This window comes from Pholis gunnellus, assembly GCF_910591455.1.
Source record: "Pholis gunnellus genome assembly, chromosome: 4".
Taxonomy (NCBI): domain Eukaryota; kingdom Metazoa; phylum Chordata; class Actinopteri; order Perciformes; family Pholidae; genus Pholis; species Pholis gunnellus.
The window spans coordinates 6,547,030-6,560,383 of NC_136530.1; the positions used below are offsets into that span (position 1 = coordinate 6,547,030).

Genomic DNA, 13,354 nt, shown 5'->3' on the forward strand with positions numbered 1-13,354 from the left:
GGATGTGAACATCTGGCCTGTGATTCCTGCAGCAGACGGACGAGTGTTGTACCTGCTCCGTCCAGCAGGGGGCGGTGTGCACTAACACACGGCTCGTGTGGCGTCCACCAAACTCAGGGAAACTGATTTCTTCTAAACGGCTGGTGCAGATTTAATGTGCCCTATATTTTTACTGCTTGGTTTTTCAATTCGGGAGATAACATTTGGGAGGATTTAGCACACTTATTGCTCGGTTATCTGCCGTGACAGCGGGAACAATCAGCCTCGACGTTGGTTGACGTGGTCAGTTGGCGTGTCCCGACTTGGAGTGACGGCTGTGCAGTCCTATGATTCCTCCTAAATTCCTCCCTTTTTCTAACAAACTACATCGTTTAACTTTTAGTTAAATCGTGACCGATTTGCAATTCGCTGGGACGCCGAAGAGAGATTCAAGATGTCGGTAGCGGGCTTCAAGAAGCAGTTTTATAAAGCCAGCCAGGTTTGCAAAAAACTTTTATTTTAAGCTAGCTAACTGTCATGTAAGAAAGCTAGCCTCACTTAGCATTATGAGCTAGCTAGTTTATAGTCGGCTTCATGTTAATAACGCTTTGTTAATGTAGCTTGGTAGCTGTGTGGTGACAGGAGGAAGCTACCGTTAGCTTCGTGTCAGTGTGTAAAATGTCAGTTATTTTTAAGTTGGCACTTTGTGTTCTTTTACAGCTTAGCGTTAAAGTTAACGAGCATCTCTCGGGACATGTTTCACATTAGCGGCACTATAACGTGCACTAACGTAAAGCTACTGCTAAGGAACGTTATTATGCATTTCACATTTTGTGTTTTTAAAGCAACGTTACTCAGCAGTGTGCACCAGTTCAGATTGAGTAAGTACACATCCTGCAATAAACAATTAGCTCTGTTTGCCTAAGGGAGTCTCCGGGTGAGTCAGAGCTCTTAAGAGTAAAACAACAATACACTTTTAAGCTAAAAGTTATGTTTATTCAGGAAAAAAGACCCTTCTGATATAGATATTGATCTTAGCCTCTTGGCGGTGAGGACACAGTTACCTATTATTCCCCAGCTGTGTGTTGTGTTTAGTGAGACAGTTCAATATTTAGGGCAGTTTGAGGGAAGAGATCCAAAAACCCTTTGCGTTAGAAATGCCATTTCGGTCTTTTTTTATTGTCTGAATGTTTTTAATTTTGGGTCAGCTCTCGTAGTCATGGGCGGGGACGGTTAGAGAGATTATTTTTTTTTGGGGGGGGGGGTCTCTTTTCTTCCTACCCCTGCTGATCTAAGCAGGAAAAGACATTTGGTTTGTGCCCAACTTCCTGTCAGGAACACACTCAGATCCCTGTTGGTTTTGGTTGGGAGGGAAAATATCACTAAACTGTCATGTCAGGAGTGTTTGGCACTGACTGTTATTCAAAAAAGTAAAGGTGTTGGAGGGAGATAAAGCGGATTAATGCATGAGAAAGTGAGGAATGATGCAAAGAAGGAGGTGAAATAGTGTCCTTTCCCTTTTTATTTGTCTGCAATGCAGCTGCTTTTTTTGCCAAAACTCCATGACGGGTCAATAATGCTTGACATGGCTCAGATTTTCTTCGCGGGAGGTGCGCAGGAAGTTGGCTGTGGAAACGATATCTGTGTCCTGTAGCTCACACATCCTTGTTTTTCTCTTTTGCTGCCTGTTTTTCTGAGAATTCAATCTCTAAAAACCTGAAATGTCGCACTCAAAAGGGGCAGTTATAGCACAAACAACATCACACTCACAGGAGTTTCAGATGGGACAGTGGAAGGGATTGTTAGTCCTGAGGGAAGATGACAGTTTGATCTGTGCTCGTGCAGTTTATCAAGTCTATACATGCGCTGATATAATTACAAGTCTTCTGGTTCTCAAATGCTGAAATTGATGACGTCATGCTCAAATGTAGGATTTGTGATGGATGATGCAGATACGAAGAGATGCAAAGAAGCAGCTTACACGAAGCAAATATCAAACACATTTGAAATTATATATTTTTCGTTTATTACACAAATAACGCTAGCTATGGGGATACGTCTCAATGTTGCTGTCCTTGCCTTGGGTTAAATACGAGTACAAACAAGAGCAAACAAACTGAAACTGAAAGTTTTCAGATACCAGGGAATGATCTACACCTCCAAACAATCTGAAGAATTCTGAGTAGCCATAGTATGACATGTGACATCCAGTGGTTGTTTTCTTCTTAAACTATTCACATTACCTGGAAGAAGTATCAGATCTGTAACGTGTCTTTCATCAAGACAATTGCGAGGTAAACAGTAGAAATACAAAGTGATCCACCAGGAGTGTGTGCTTACTGTCTTTGAGTGTTCAGACACAGTTCAATCAGGTTCATGGCTATGTTGATAACAAAGATTTTAGATTAGGGTTATGTACAGACGTTATCTGGGAAATCCCCATTTATAGGAGTGAGTATCAGTCTGCAATGTAAACCTACCTGGGAAAGTATCGCTCTTAAACTGCATAACACCGGTTCTGCTGAACGACTGCGGTGATTGGCTCCTGTGCGTGTCACGGAGGACGTGGTCGTTGTAGGTTTACTGATTTACCAGGAGAGAAAGCACAGGCGCCAAGGGGCATCGCTGAAGTGAGAATGAAGGAAAACACACACATATACAGTATATATATATATATATATGTGTGTGTGTGTGTGTGTGTGTGTGTGTGTGTTATTATGTATCACCGGAAAGGCTGCTGGATCTCTATCGCACCTACACTTTTTCATATCCGATCACAGTTGACATGATTTCCTCTTGAAATGTGCCCCGCTCCAGTACTGTGGTTGCAGAGCTCTCTTTTCTTTTTTTTAAGTGGAGTATTTATACCAAAACATCCAGATTTACCGTTCGTGGATGTTTTTGGGCTGTGTTCCTTTGAGCCTGTGTGCACATAAACAATAATTTCAACTCTCGACATGAGTGATGTTTTCATCAGCAGCAGAACAAATGCAGCATTACTTAGTGGCTCACAAGACTTAAGACTCAGACGTTTAGTGGCTTATACTCATAGTCCGGAATTGGATCCACAGCCCTTTCCTTAAAGCCTTGTAAGGCAGACAAGATAAGATAGCAAAAATGTAGGAGTGCAGACTGCAATCTTAAGTCTGAGGCTGGGTGTCCATTGCTAAGTAGTCGGAGAGTTGAGGCTGTATTTTTACTTGTGACCTGAATCCCCCATGGGCCCCGGTCATGTGCTTACCGCATACAGCAGAGATCCTGCAGCAGAACTCAAATATCCCAAACGGTTCAGTCTGTCAGCTGCTGCTAGGGAAAGCAGTTGTTAAATCCATATACATAAAGCTTTAATATAAACTTCTGTGACTACATATCAAGCTCTACTGTTCACTCTCCCATCATAACATTCTTTAAATACGCGTTTCCCTCAGACACAGAAAGTCTTGGTCGTCGCAGTAATCGCAAACAGTTTGAGTCTCGTAGGAAATGACTCAAACTGCTGTTGCTCTATCACAGACGGGTATCTTCATCCTTTGACCAAAGGATTGAGTATGTCCAATTCTACATGCCTTTATAGTTTAGCGCCAGGTCCTACAAATATATACGACGTTAGAGCTGTGAAAATAATCATTCATGTTGTTGATATGCATAGTGTTTTTTTATAAAAGCAATAACCTCACCTCAAAGTCTTCAGGATCATCTGCTGTTATACAATTATTTATCCCATTTTCATGGCCTCTCTTACGGTGTATCATTAACTCTCCAGACATTTTTTAAATCCTCCCTCTCTAAGTACTGTAGGCGGAATAATTAAACATTAACACCAGGGTTGTTACAACCTTCCCTCAATACATAAACGCACAATATCAAAACCGGTTGATTATGTCTTGCTGTGACACATGTGTTATTACAACAACAGTGTTGTGAAGCAACAAGTTAGCATTAACCTCAGAATAAATAGTACTTGTGGTTTGCTTTTGGCTTTTGCAGAAGAGTTTTACAAGTTGCTCTGCAAGCAAAGACTGTTGTTGTGTGCCCTGTTTGTATCGTACTGCTGGTGATGAGGGTTTGTGTTGTATTTGTCAGATATGAAACAATGTAGCTCATGGACGCAGCAGTCAAGGTTTTAGCTATCTTGAAGTCACAGCAGTACAGACTGATTTACGAAGCCACAATGATTTAATTCATTTTCCAGTTCTCAGAAATCCTGCTCCACAGTTAAAAGAATTAGCCAAGAAGGACAAACAAGAACACTTGTGCTGTACAAGCACAGAAAAGTCTTAGACTTCTGTCTGTGGCCTAAAAACAAGCGGAGAGATCTCACTTTGAAATACATGTGCTTTCAATCAACATGTTTTAGTCGACTTAAGCTGTAGTATATTGTCTTTATTGAAATAAAAGCAACTGAGTTAGCTGGTCCAACGTCTCCCTCGCCCTGCAAAGTGTAAACAAACGCTAAAAGAAATGTTCATTGTGGCGTTTTCTACACAGAGCAAGCGTGTGAATGTGTAATCGAGAGATGCGTGTTTCCCCTCAAATGAAAACCTTATGAGCAGCATTCATTAATTAGCACTGTGTCTGTCTCCCCTCCCCCTTTCTCCTCTCTCTCTCTCCCCCTCCCTGTCTCCCTGTCTCTCTAGATGGTAAGTGAGAAGGTCGGAGGTGCTGAAGGAACGAAGCTAGATGAGGACTTCAGAGACTTGGAACGGGTAAGAGAGGCATCTTTGTGTGTACTTAAAAGGGCAACGTCCTCCATCCAAAGGCCTCGTTAGTTTAACACGCAGTAAACAAACACACTGCTGTTTCTGTGGGACGTCCGTTCTTGATGTTTACACCTCATTTAAAGCTGTTTAATAAGCTTTATGTTGAGGGAAAAAGATTCTGACCTCAAGTCTATAAAACTCTTGAAAACTAGCACTGTTGCCTCACACCAAGAATGTCCCTCACATCAAGAAGTCCCTCACACCACCAAAACATGTATTTCCTTCGGCGAGGTTGCGTCAGAACGTAAAACCAATGCCAACTCAAATATACACATCGTAAAACCAGACTTCCATACCAGATCTGTCGGGTTACCAACTAGATTGAAATAGATGATCCGCTAAAGCAACGGCTAACGCGAACAGCCAAAATAAGTTTCTTGAATATTTCAAGCAAAAATGCCTAAATTCACTGTTTCCAGTTTCTCAAATGTTAATATTTGCTTGATTTCTAACATGATTTCTAACATGATAGTATATTAAATATCAAAACAGGCCATTTGTAGACGTCACATTGAGGTCCTGAAAAAACTGTTGTCTGACATTTTATAGAATAAACATTTATTCTATTAATCCAGAAAATAACCGTCAGGTTAATATATTATTAAAACCATTTTTGATTTTGTTCATCAAAAACATGAGCAAATCCAATATAAAGACAAAATAGGAACGCTAAACAAAGCATTCAGTTTTTAGGTTTAGTCAGACCAGCATGTTGAGATGCACATCATGTATCCAAATATGATGGGTATGAAAATAAGTGAAAATAAAAGTATTTTACTGTATTTTTATTTTTTAAATACGATACAAACTATGTGTATGAACCTATGAGGTAATGGTTAATAACAAAAGGTTTAAAAGGAAACCTCCTCTGCCGGTCACTGTTTTATTTAGGTGTTGTGATTGCCGTAGCTCCGTTGTACACTCGTGACGTACGTGTGCTTGCTGTGTTTTTGTAGAAAGTAGATGTGACCAGTAAAGCGGTAGTGGAGGTAATCTCCAAAACATCAGAATACCTTCAGCCCAACCCAGGTGAGAAGAAACCCTGTCTTCATGCAATTCATTCACACGGTTTGAACTCTGTGACGAAATGCATTTCATCTCCTCTTCTGCAGCATCACGGGCCAAGCTGTCCATGCTGAACACCATGTCAAAGATCCGCGGGCAGGTGAAGAACCCGGGCTACCCTCAGGCCGAGGGGCTGCTGGGGGAATGCATGGGCAAGTATGGCCGGGACCTCGGAGAGGAGACTAACTTTGGTAAGATGTGTGTCTTTGTATGTGTGGTTGTGTGTGTATTGTGGTACAGGAATGTTGAGGTTTCTTATCATGGGTTATTTGTTTTACACGATTGTCTTATTGTGTATGTGGGGTAGGCTGAATGATAGATTCCACCCAAACTGTTTAAAGAGCTTTGAAAGGCTTTTTGACTATTTTAAGTATCGTATTTGTGCCGGTGTTTGGTTTTGTTGGATACTATCTGTTACTTCATGTGTGGTCTGATGGCGATATGATTCTCTGGTACAACACTATTCATCCACTATGTCACTGAGCTGTTAATCTCTGTCTGTGTGGCTCAGGCGGAGCGCTGGTGGATGTCGGAGAGTCCATGAAGAGATTGGCAGAAGTCAAAGACTCTCTAGATATCGACGTCAAACAGAACTTCATCGATCCATTGCAAGGGCTCTGTGACAAGGACCTCAGAGAGATACAGGTACACTGACAACATCATTCCTTCAAATGGTCAAAATTGAATTTAAAGGCAAGATGATATTAACGTCTGTGCCCCCCCCCCCCTAAACCACCTCAGCATCACCTAAAGAAGCTGGAAGGCCGCCGCCTGGACTACGATTACAAGAAAAAGCGTCAGGGCAAGATCCCAGACGAGGAGCTCCGACAGGCCCTGGAGAAGTTCCACGAGTCAAAGGAAGTGGCCGAGACGAGCATGTACAACCTGCTGGAGACGGACGTGAGGACTGATTTATTACTGTTCAGTGCGCGGTGTTAGTGTCTGTCCTGTGAAACATCCATTTAATCCTGATCCATCTTTAGAATATAAAGGGTAACTCCAAACGTCAGAAATATGAAACACAGAGGTCCTTGCAGCAGTATAAGAATCTATTAAATGATTGTCAGAGGATAACTGATGCATGTTGCCATATCATGTTAAACATTTCATCAGTTTATGAGCTGTTTAGCCAACACTCACACTGGAGATAAACATGTCTCTAAATAGCTGCAATTCACATTTAGGTTTATGTGTTTGCCCTGTACATGTAGGTGAGGAGGCACAGGAGGCACAGCTTAGAGCATGTATCTGATTGTGTGTAGATCTGAAGGGATTTGTGTGTTTGTTTGTTATTACAGCTCAGCAGTTGAGGGTTTAGTTTTGAGCTGCTTGACTGTGAATAGGACCACTGCTACCTGGAGGAAGTCTGTCTGTTCCATATTTTCTGTTAATTCTCTACTTCCAGCCTCATTATATGTCGTTTCCTATGACTTTTTAAATACTATGTATCTGTGAATGTGAGCATGAAAGATCATTATAGACATTAGAAATAGTAGTTTGACAAATAAAATCTAAACCCACTGTCTTTTTATTAGCATGAGATGAGGTTAAATTGATTTAGTCAGAGAAATATGAATTATTTATCATATATCAGCTTTATGGTAATGTATCTTAAAGGAGCAGTACATGTCTACATGCTTTTATGACCTGTTTTATTTGTAATCCAGAATAAACAGTTTGTCCATTAGAATGAAAAATACAGTAATTTAAGCAAAGTGACACTGATCATCTTGTATGTGTGTGTGTGTGTGTGTGTGTGTGTGTGTGTGTGTGTGTGTGTGTGTGTGTGTGTGTGTTTAGATAGAGCAGGTGAGCCAGCTCTCATCCCTGGTGGAGTCCCAGCTGCAGTATCACAAACAGGCTGTGCAGGTGCTGGAGGAGCTTTCTGACAAACTTAAAGACAGGTGCAGTAATAAGACTTAACCCACACAAATACCGACATACTGTTCAGTGCATCAATGTGCAGCTTATAGTCGGGTTCAGTCAAAGTAACTTTTTATTTATTGTAGAGGTTTGGGAATTACAAAACTTAAATCAACTTGTCTTTATGAACAGGATGAATGATGCTCAGAATCGACCAAGACGTGAATACACACCTAAACCCAAACCTATCTATGACTTCGGAGAAGACAACCAATCAAATGGCGGCTACTCGACCTCAATGGCCCCTCCGCCTTCACGCAACTCAGGTAAGAAAGCAGCTGATGTGCCGGGGCATTAGTAAGGATCAACGTATTTTAATTCTTACCACGCACTTTTGAGTAAAATACATTTTAGCTAACTATTAATGTCAAAATGATGAAGTGCAAACAGAGAACAGATGCTGTCTGGACAAACAAAGAACAAAACAAACTCATTTTGTATTGAACTACGTCACTCTCGCAGCCACACAAAAAGGGGGCAGCGTAAGATTCACCAAAGAGCTCCCAGCTAAAAAAACATCCAGCTGTTTCTACACACAGAAGATGGACTGGGCCAAAACAGCATGCCAGCATTGAACACATTCCTCAGAAGTCTGACAGAAAACTAAGCTGGAAAAGGAACTCTCCGCATCGCCAGAGTGATTGCTCAAGACCTGCAACCAATCAGTGCCGCTGAGCACAAATATGTGAAAGAAGTTGTCTTTTTTCTGTCGTCGATTGGACTCAGTTTTTTTTCCATGAAACAGGACGTCTGTTTTTGCATTGGGGGGAGGTGTGTGTGTGTGTGTGTGTGTGTGTGTGTGTGTGTGTGTGTGTGTGTGTGTGTGTGTGTGTGTGTGTGTGTGTGTGTGTGTGTGTGCGTGCGTGTGTGCGTGTGTGTGCGTGTGTGAGTGAGAGAGAGAGAATGTGTATGGCCTGACCTGTCATCTAGCTGGCGTTTCTCCAACTGACCTTGTTCCTCTTTCCTGTGATACCGTCAGAGCCGTTTTTTCACTCGGCCACATTGTCCTTTCGGAAACCCAGATTGTGTGAGTCACGGACTGTGTGGGACATTTTCTTTTTTTTTTGCGGTGGTGAAACGGTCCAGTGTGCTTGCACAGCTTCTGGTGTGAAATGTAGGAAGTAGGATACAAGTGGCGTCTCACAGGTTTGACAAATAATTGGTGGTTTGTGTAGCACGTATACTTTAACGTCATGTATGTGGTTTTGTAATAGATCAACATCCTGTAGTCTAGAGACTGCAGCCTGACATACGAAACGACTCTCTAACATATCCTCATGCTCTATTACTATCTATTATTACTATATCAGTTAGTTATGAAGCCAGTGTTTTGGTCAATAGCAGGAGTATTAATTAACATGCAAGAAACAAGCAGCTGGTGCTAGAATTATGAGTTATTCATTATAATTTGTAGTGGTATTCCAGTTAGTATTATAGTTATAGAGTGTAATATTACAGTCGCCCTTAAGCTGTTTGCATCAATGGAAAAAGCTGTTTTCTGCTTTTTATTTCTCCCCATCATATTGCATAATACGCGTGGCATCATGTGTCATCTTTGTTTTTGTGTGTCCATGTGTAAACAAATCGTTTTTTAACCCACTAACGTGAGGACCGCACAGAGTAGAGGCTGCAGCTATCCGTTATTTTAGTAATCAGGTATTCTACCGATCATTCCATCGAGTAGTCTGATAAGAAATATTTGTATTAATATCCTGCCTCCAAACTTTTTGGTTCCTTCTCACCGCTCTTATACTGTTGTTTTCAGCCGCAGTAGACAGCTGCTAAAGAAAAGGCTCCACAAACCCTCTGAACACTACGTGCTCAGCACCAAACAGACAGAATGAATAATAATGTTGCCTCATAACTGCTGTAGGCAGTTGTTTGCCAGTTTAAAGCAGCATCATCAATATTCATCTATGTTTTGATCATTATAACTGGCTATTGTAGGAAGTAATGTAGGAATTATTAAAAATGCCATTATTTTTTAAGCAACTAAATCAACATCACAAGCAAAGTGAGCCACATTAGCTTCCACGCTAATTGCCAGAGTTTGTCTATTCATCAAACTGCTCATTAGACTTCTTAAAAAAGGGAACTTTCCACTAATCGGCATTTATTCTAATACAATCTACTTTTTAGAGAAACGTTTGTAATTGTCATTAAGTTGCTTCAGAGTTAGTCCTTTTTTAAATCAGGTGTTTTCACATTATGTTTTTCTGCCGCTGTAAATTGCTACAGCGAGTGAGTGACCCAAGCTTTCGCCATCTCTAGCCTGCCCGGCAGTCTGTGGGGTGAACTCGATACAATGAGAAAACTGTTCGCAGACAAAAAAGCCGAGCTTGTCTTGTGTGTGTGTGTGTGTGTGTGTGTGTGTGTGTGTGTGTGTGTGTGTGTGTGTGTGTGTGTGTGTGTGTGTGTGTGTGTGTGTGTGTGTGTGTGTGTGTGTTGAGCCCCACTCTTCCTCTGCTGATCTCTGTGAGGTCACAAAGAAAGGGATGGAGGGAGTAAACGAAAGGATAGAGGGAAGAGGACAGTCACACATAGACCTGGTGTCACAGGAGTGTTGTGGTGTCTGCTTGCAATGCTGCGTTGAGGTTGATCTGACTGCACCACATGCTAATGTTATGCTAACATATATAAACATATGTAAATGTGACTACTTTTCCTGTAAATGGCTCTGCTCGCTGTGTCAGAGAGCATCCTGACTCGTTTTGGAGGTTTGCCTTATTTTGCCGTCGTCGTCCTAATTCCCTCTGCCCTGGCTTGTGTTTCCTCAGCCCCGGAGCAGCCGTGCTGCAAGGCGCTGTACGACTTTGATCCAGAGAACGAGGGAGAGCTGGGCTTCCGCGAGGGCGACATCATCACCCTGACCAATCAGATCGACGAGAACTGGTACGAGGGCATGCTGAACAGCCAGTCGGGATTCTTCCCTCTCAACTACGTTGAGGTCCTTGTTGCGTTGCCACACTAATATACAAAGAGAGCTCAGGAGGAGACTGATGGAGAGGAGGAGGAGGAGGAGGAGGAGAAGGAGGAGGAGAGCGCAAGTAGAGTTAGGAGAGAGGGAGGAAAGCGAAGCCAAGGGCTGGTCCGCAGAATATTCATTTTCACCTTCGGCTCCGACGTCACCATCACAGACGAGCACTTTTTGTTCTGGAGGAAGAAGTCCAGACCAGAATATCCACCCAAAGGTAAAAGAATCCAAGATGGACACAACATGTCGTCGCCCGTTTTCTGGCAGTCGGAAACATTTCTTGAGGACTAACTGTTGTCACATTTACAAGCAATATTTGTCTTTTAATTTCAAATTTCTGATACCGTAAATATGTTTTGTATGAAATCTGGTGACTATGATGGGGTGCCACATTCCCTATCGTCCGTTTTGTGTGACTGCAGTCCGTTTGAAACTCAGATGGGTCAACAGTTCCAACTGTTTAGTTTCAAACTCAAACCTCCCGGTAAAAGCCAGGACTGAATATTATCTTCATTTCATAACTGGAGCTCGTCTCTTGATGCCACCTGCTGGCGAGACTGAGAACTACTCACGACTAGAGATGTAGTTTAACTAATTGCATCTCAAATAAAAAAAATACTGCATTAAAAATATTTTATGAGAAAAAATGAGCCCCAGATTAAGACCATTTTCAGGTTTGTAATGCTCTTCTTAAAGATCTATGTCTGAGCTGATCACTTCAGAAGACAACAGGCCCGACACACTGCTGTCCTCATATGGTTTCAGTATTTCAGTTACGTTGGTCTCGACCTACTACAGTCGCTTTTTAAAAGTACAACTGCTTACTGAATATGTGAGAAGATGTTGTAATTGCACCTTGGTCCTCAAATGAGATTGATGTGTGTGTGACCGACGTACTCCCACCATTACACACAGACCCAAAGTTTAAATGCAGACGTTGCACCTTTTTTCTCACTCAAGGGAGGCGTGTGTTTGTTGTGTAGAGACGCAGAATGATTAGTTGTTCTAGTGGTCGTCTGCTAGTCTGTTCAATAGAGGAGACGGAGCCAAAAAGTCTTTATACAATGCAATAGAAACATCTCGCTCGTTTGTTAAACTAAGTATTCTGTAACATAGCCATATATTCATTGAGTTTGTGTTAGCATGTTCAGCCTTTTCCTTTGTTCGGTCCTTCGACCCGTTTTGAGGCGCCTGTTATTCAGCGCCTGAATAGATGACGCTGCTGGTCAGTCTTTCATATTCATCGATTAAGTGTCCCACTATTCCTGTCTGCCCTTGTGTCTTTGAGAATGTGAAACTCCTCTGTGCTTTGAAACTTATTCTAACCCTGTGATTTTGATGATTCACGATGGCTCTGATTGAATTTATTTGTTAGTCCGTCGGGCCGATGCGGACGGGTGTCGTTCCTGTTCAGTTATTCTATTAGGACGAGGCTGGTTTCTCGTCCTGGATGACGCCAGCAGCTGGAGTCTAATCCGACATACACTATACAGTATGAAGGAAAGACTTGGAGGGAAAGGGAAAACACCAAGGGAAAAAAAGAATCCTACACTTTTGTCCATTTTGACTAATTTGGAGAACTTTTGTTGCCAAACATGAATCCTTACCAAACACGTATCGTCAGTCCAGCTGATTTTGAATTCTCTGTGTTTGTCCATCACTCCACGCTGCCAAACACTTTGGTCCTCGTCTAATATGTTTACATCTCTGATCTTACTACATTTCAATACTTGTATCAAGTTCAGGGCCAAGTTAAAGGACCGTAGGATCACACTGTTATCAAATACAGACTTTGATAGCTTTGTTTTAGTGCCTTTGGAAAAGAAAGGAGGGAAAGTACCGCGACTAATCCAGCAACCAAAACCTAACCCGGCTACTTCAGAATATGGTCATGAAACTTCTTTTCTACTTTTTGGTTTTTATTTCTAGCCGTTGGCACTTTTCCTGTGTATAGTTGAAATGCGTGACGTGTGCACATTTCTGCACCGTTCTGACACTACAGGCAGTTTCCTGGACATGTGTTGTTTAGACTAATGTGAGGTTTATCAGCCGAAACTCATTTTTATGTAGATTTTAATCCATGTTTGAAAGAAAACATGTCCCACTGATTTCTGTTTTTAAAGGGCTATGTATTTGTTTAATCAGTCTTAAATGCTTTTTTGAACAGCATTAAATCATTCTGGCTCTCTATAGTGTTATTTTTTATATACCAGACCGTTAAACATTTAAATTAATCTTTGCATGTAGTCCCATATTATACCTTGTAAATGTATGTCTTTAGATTTAAGTTGTCTTTTTACTGTTGGTATGAGTACAGAATTTAACCGCAATATGTTGTCTTTTATTATCAAAGTATTTGTACGTGCTTCTTCTTGTCCTGTCCTGTCCCCCCCCCCCACCAACCCCCACCCCTCTTACAATAAAAACAAAAGGAAGATATATGTTATTGTTGCGTTATCAATGGTCTTCTGACGTCATCATGGCTGGCTTTGAATATGTAAGAACATTTGGATTGAGGAAACAATGTAAAATGTTCCAGTGTGTATATTTTAATGCTTTGTGGATCATCAGCAGGCTTAAGGCATTGCTCTGTCTTCATACATGTACATCACACAATCCACAGTTCGTAATAAATACAGTACGGATAAAGAGG

General features: G+C 41.6%; 1 protein-coding gene across 1 annotated transcript; it reads left to right on the plus strand.

The window, feature by feature from the left end:
• Positions 1-219: 219 nt before the first annotated feature.
• Positions 220-13,132, plus strand: sh3gl1b (SH3-domain GRB2-like 1b). The gene is made up of 9 exons (XM_079157989.1): positions 220-478; positions 4,617-4,685; positions 5,696-5,768; positions 5,852-5,995; positions 6,316-6,449; positions 6,546-6,704; positions 7,605-7,708; positions 7,860-7,993; positions 10,505-13,132. The coding sequence occupies exons 1-9, from the start codon at positions 434-436 to the stop codon at positions 10,696-10,698; spliced, it is 1,056 nt and encodes a 351-aa protein (XP_079014115.1). The 5' UTR covers positions 220-433; the 3' UTR covers positions 10,699-13,132.
• Positions 13,133-13,354: the final 222 nt, after the last annotated feature.

Coding starts and splice junctions, on each gene's coding strand:
- sh3gl1b (XM_079157989.1), top strand. CDS start 434: ATGTCGGTAGCGGGCTTCAAGAAGCAGTTTTATAAAGCCAGCCAG. Junction 5,996..6,315: donor CGGAGAGGAGACTAACTTTG/GTAAGATGTGTG, acceptor TGTGTGGCTCAG/GCGGAGCGCTGGTGGATGTC. Junction 6,450..6,545: donor AGGACCTCAGAGAGATACAG/GTACACTGACAA, acceptor AAACCACCTCAG/CATCACCTAAAGAAGCTGGA.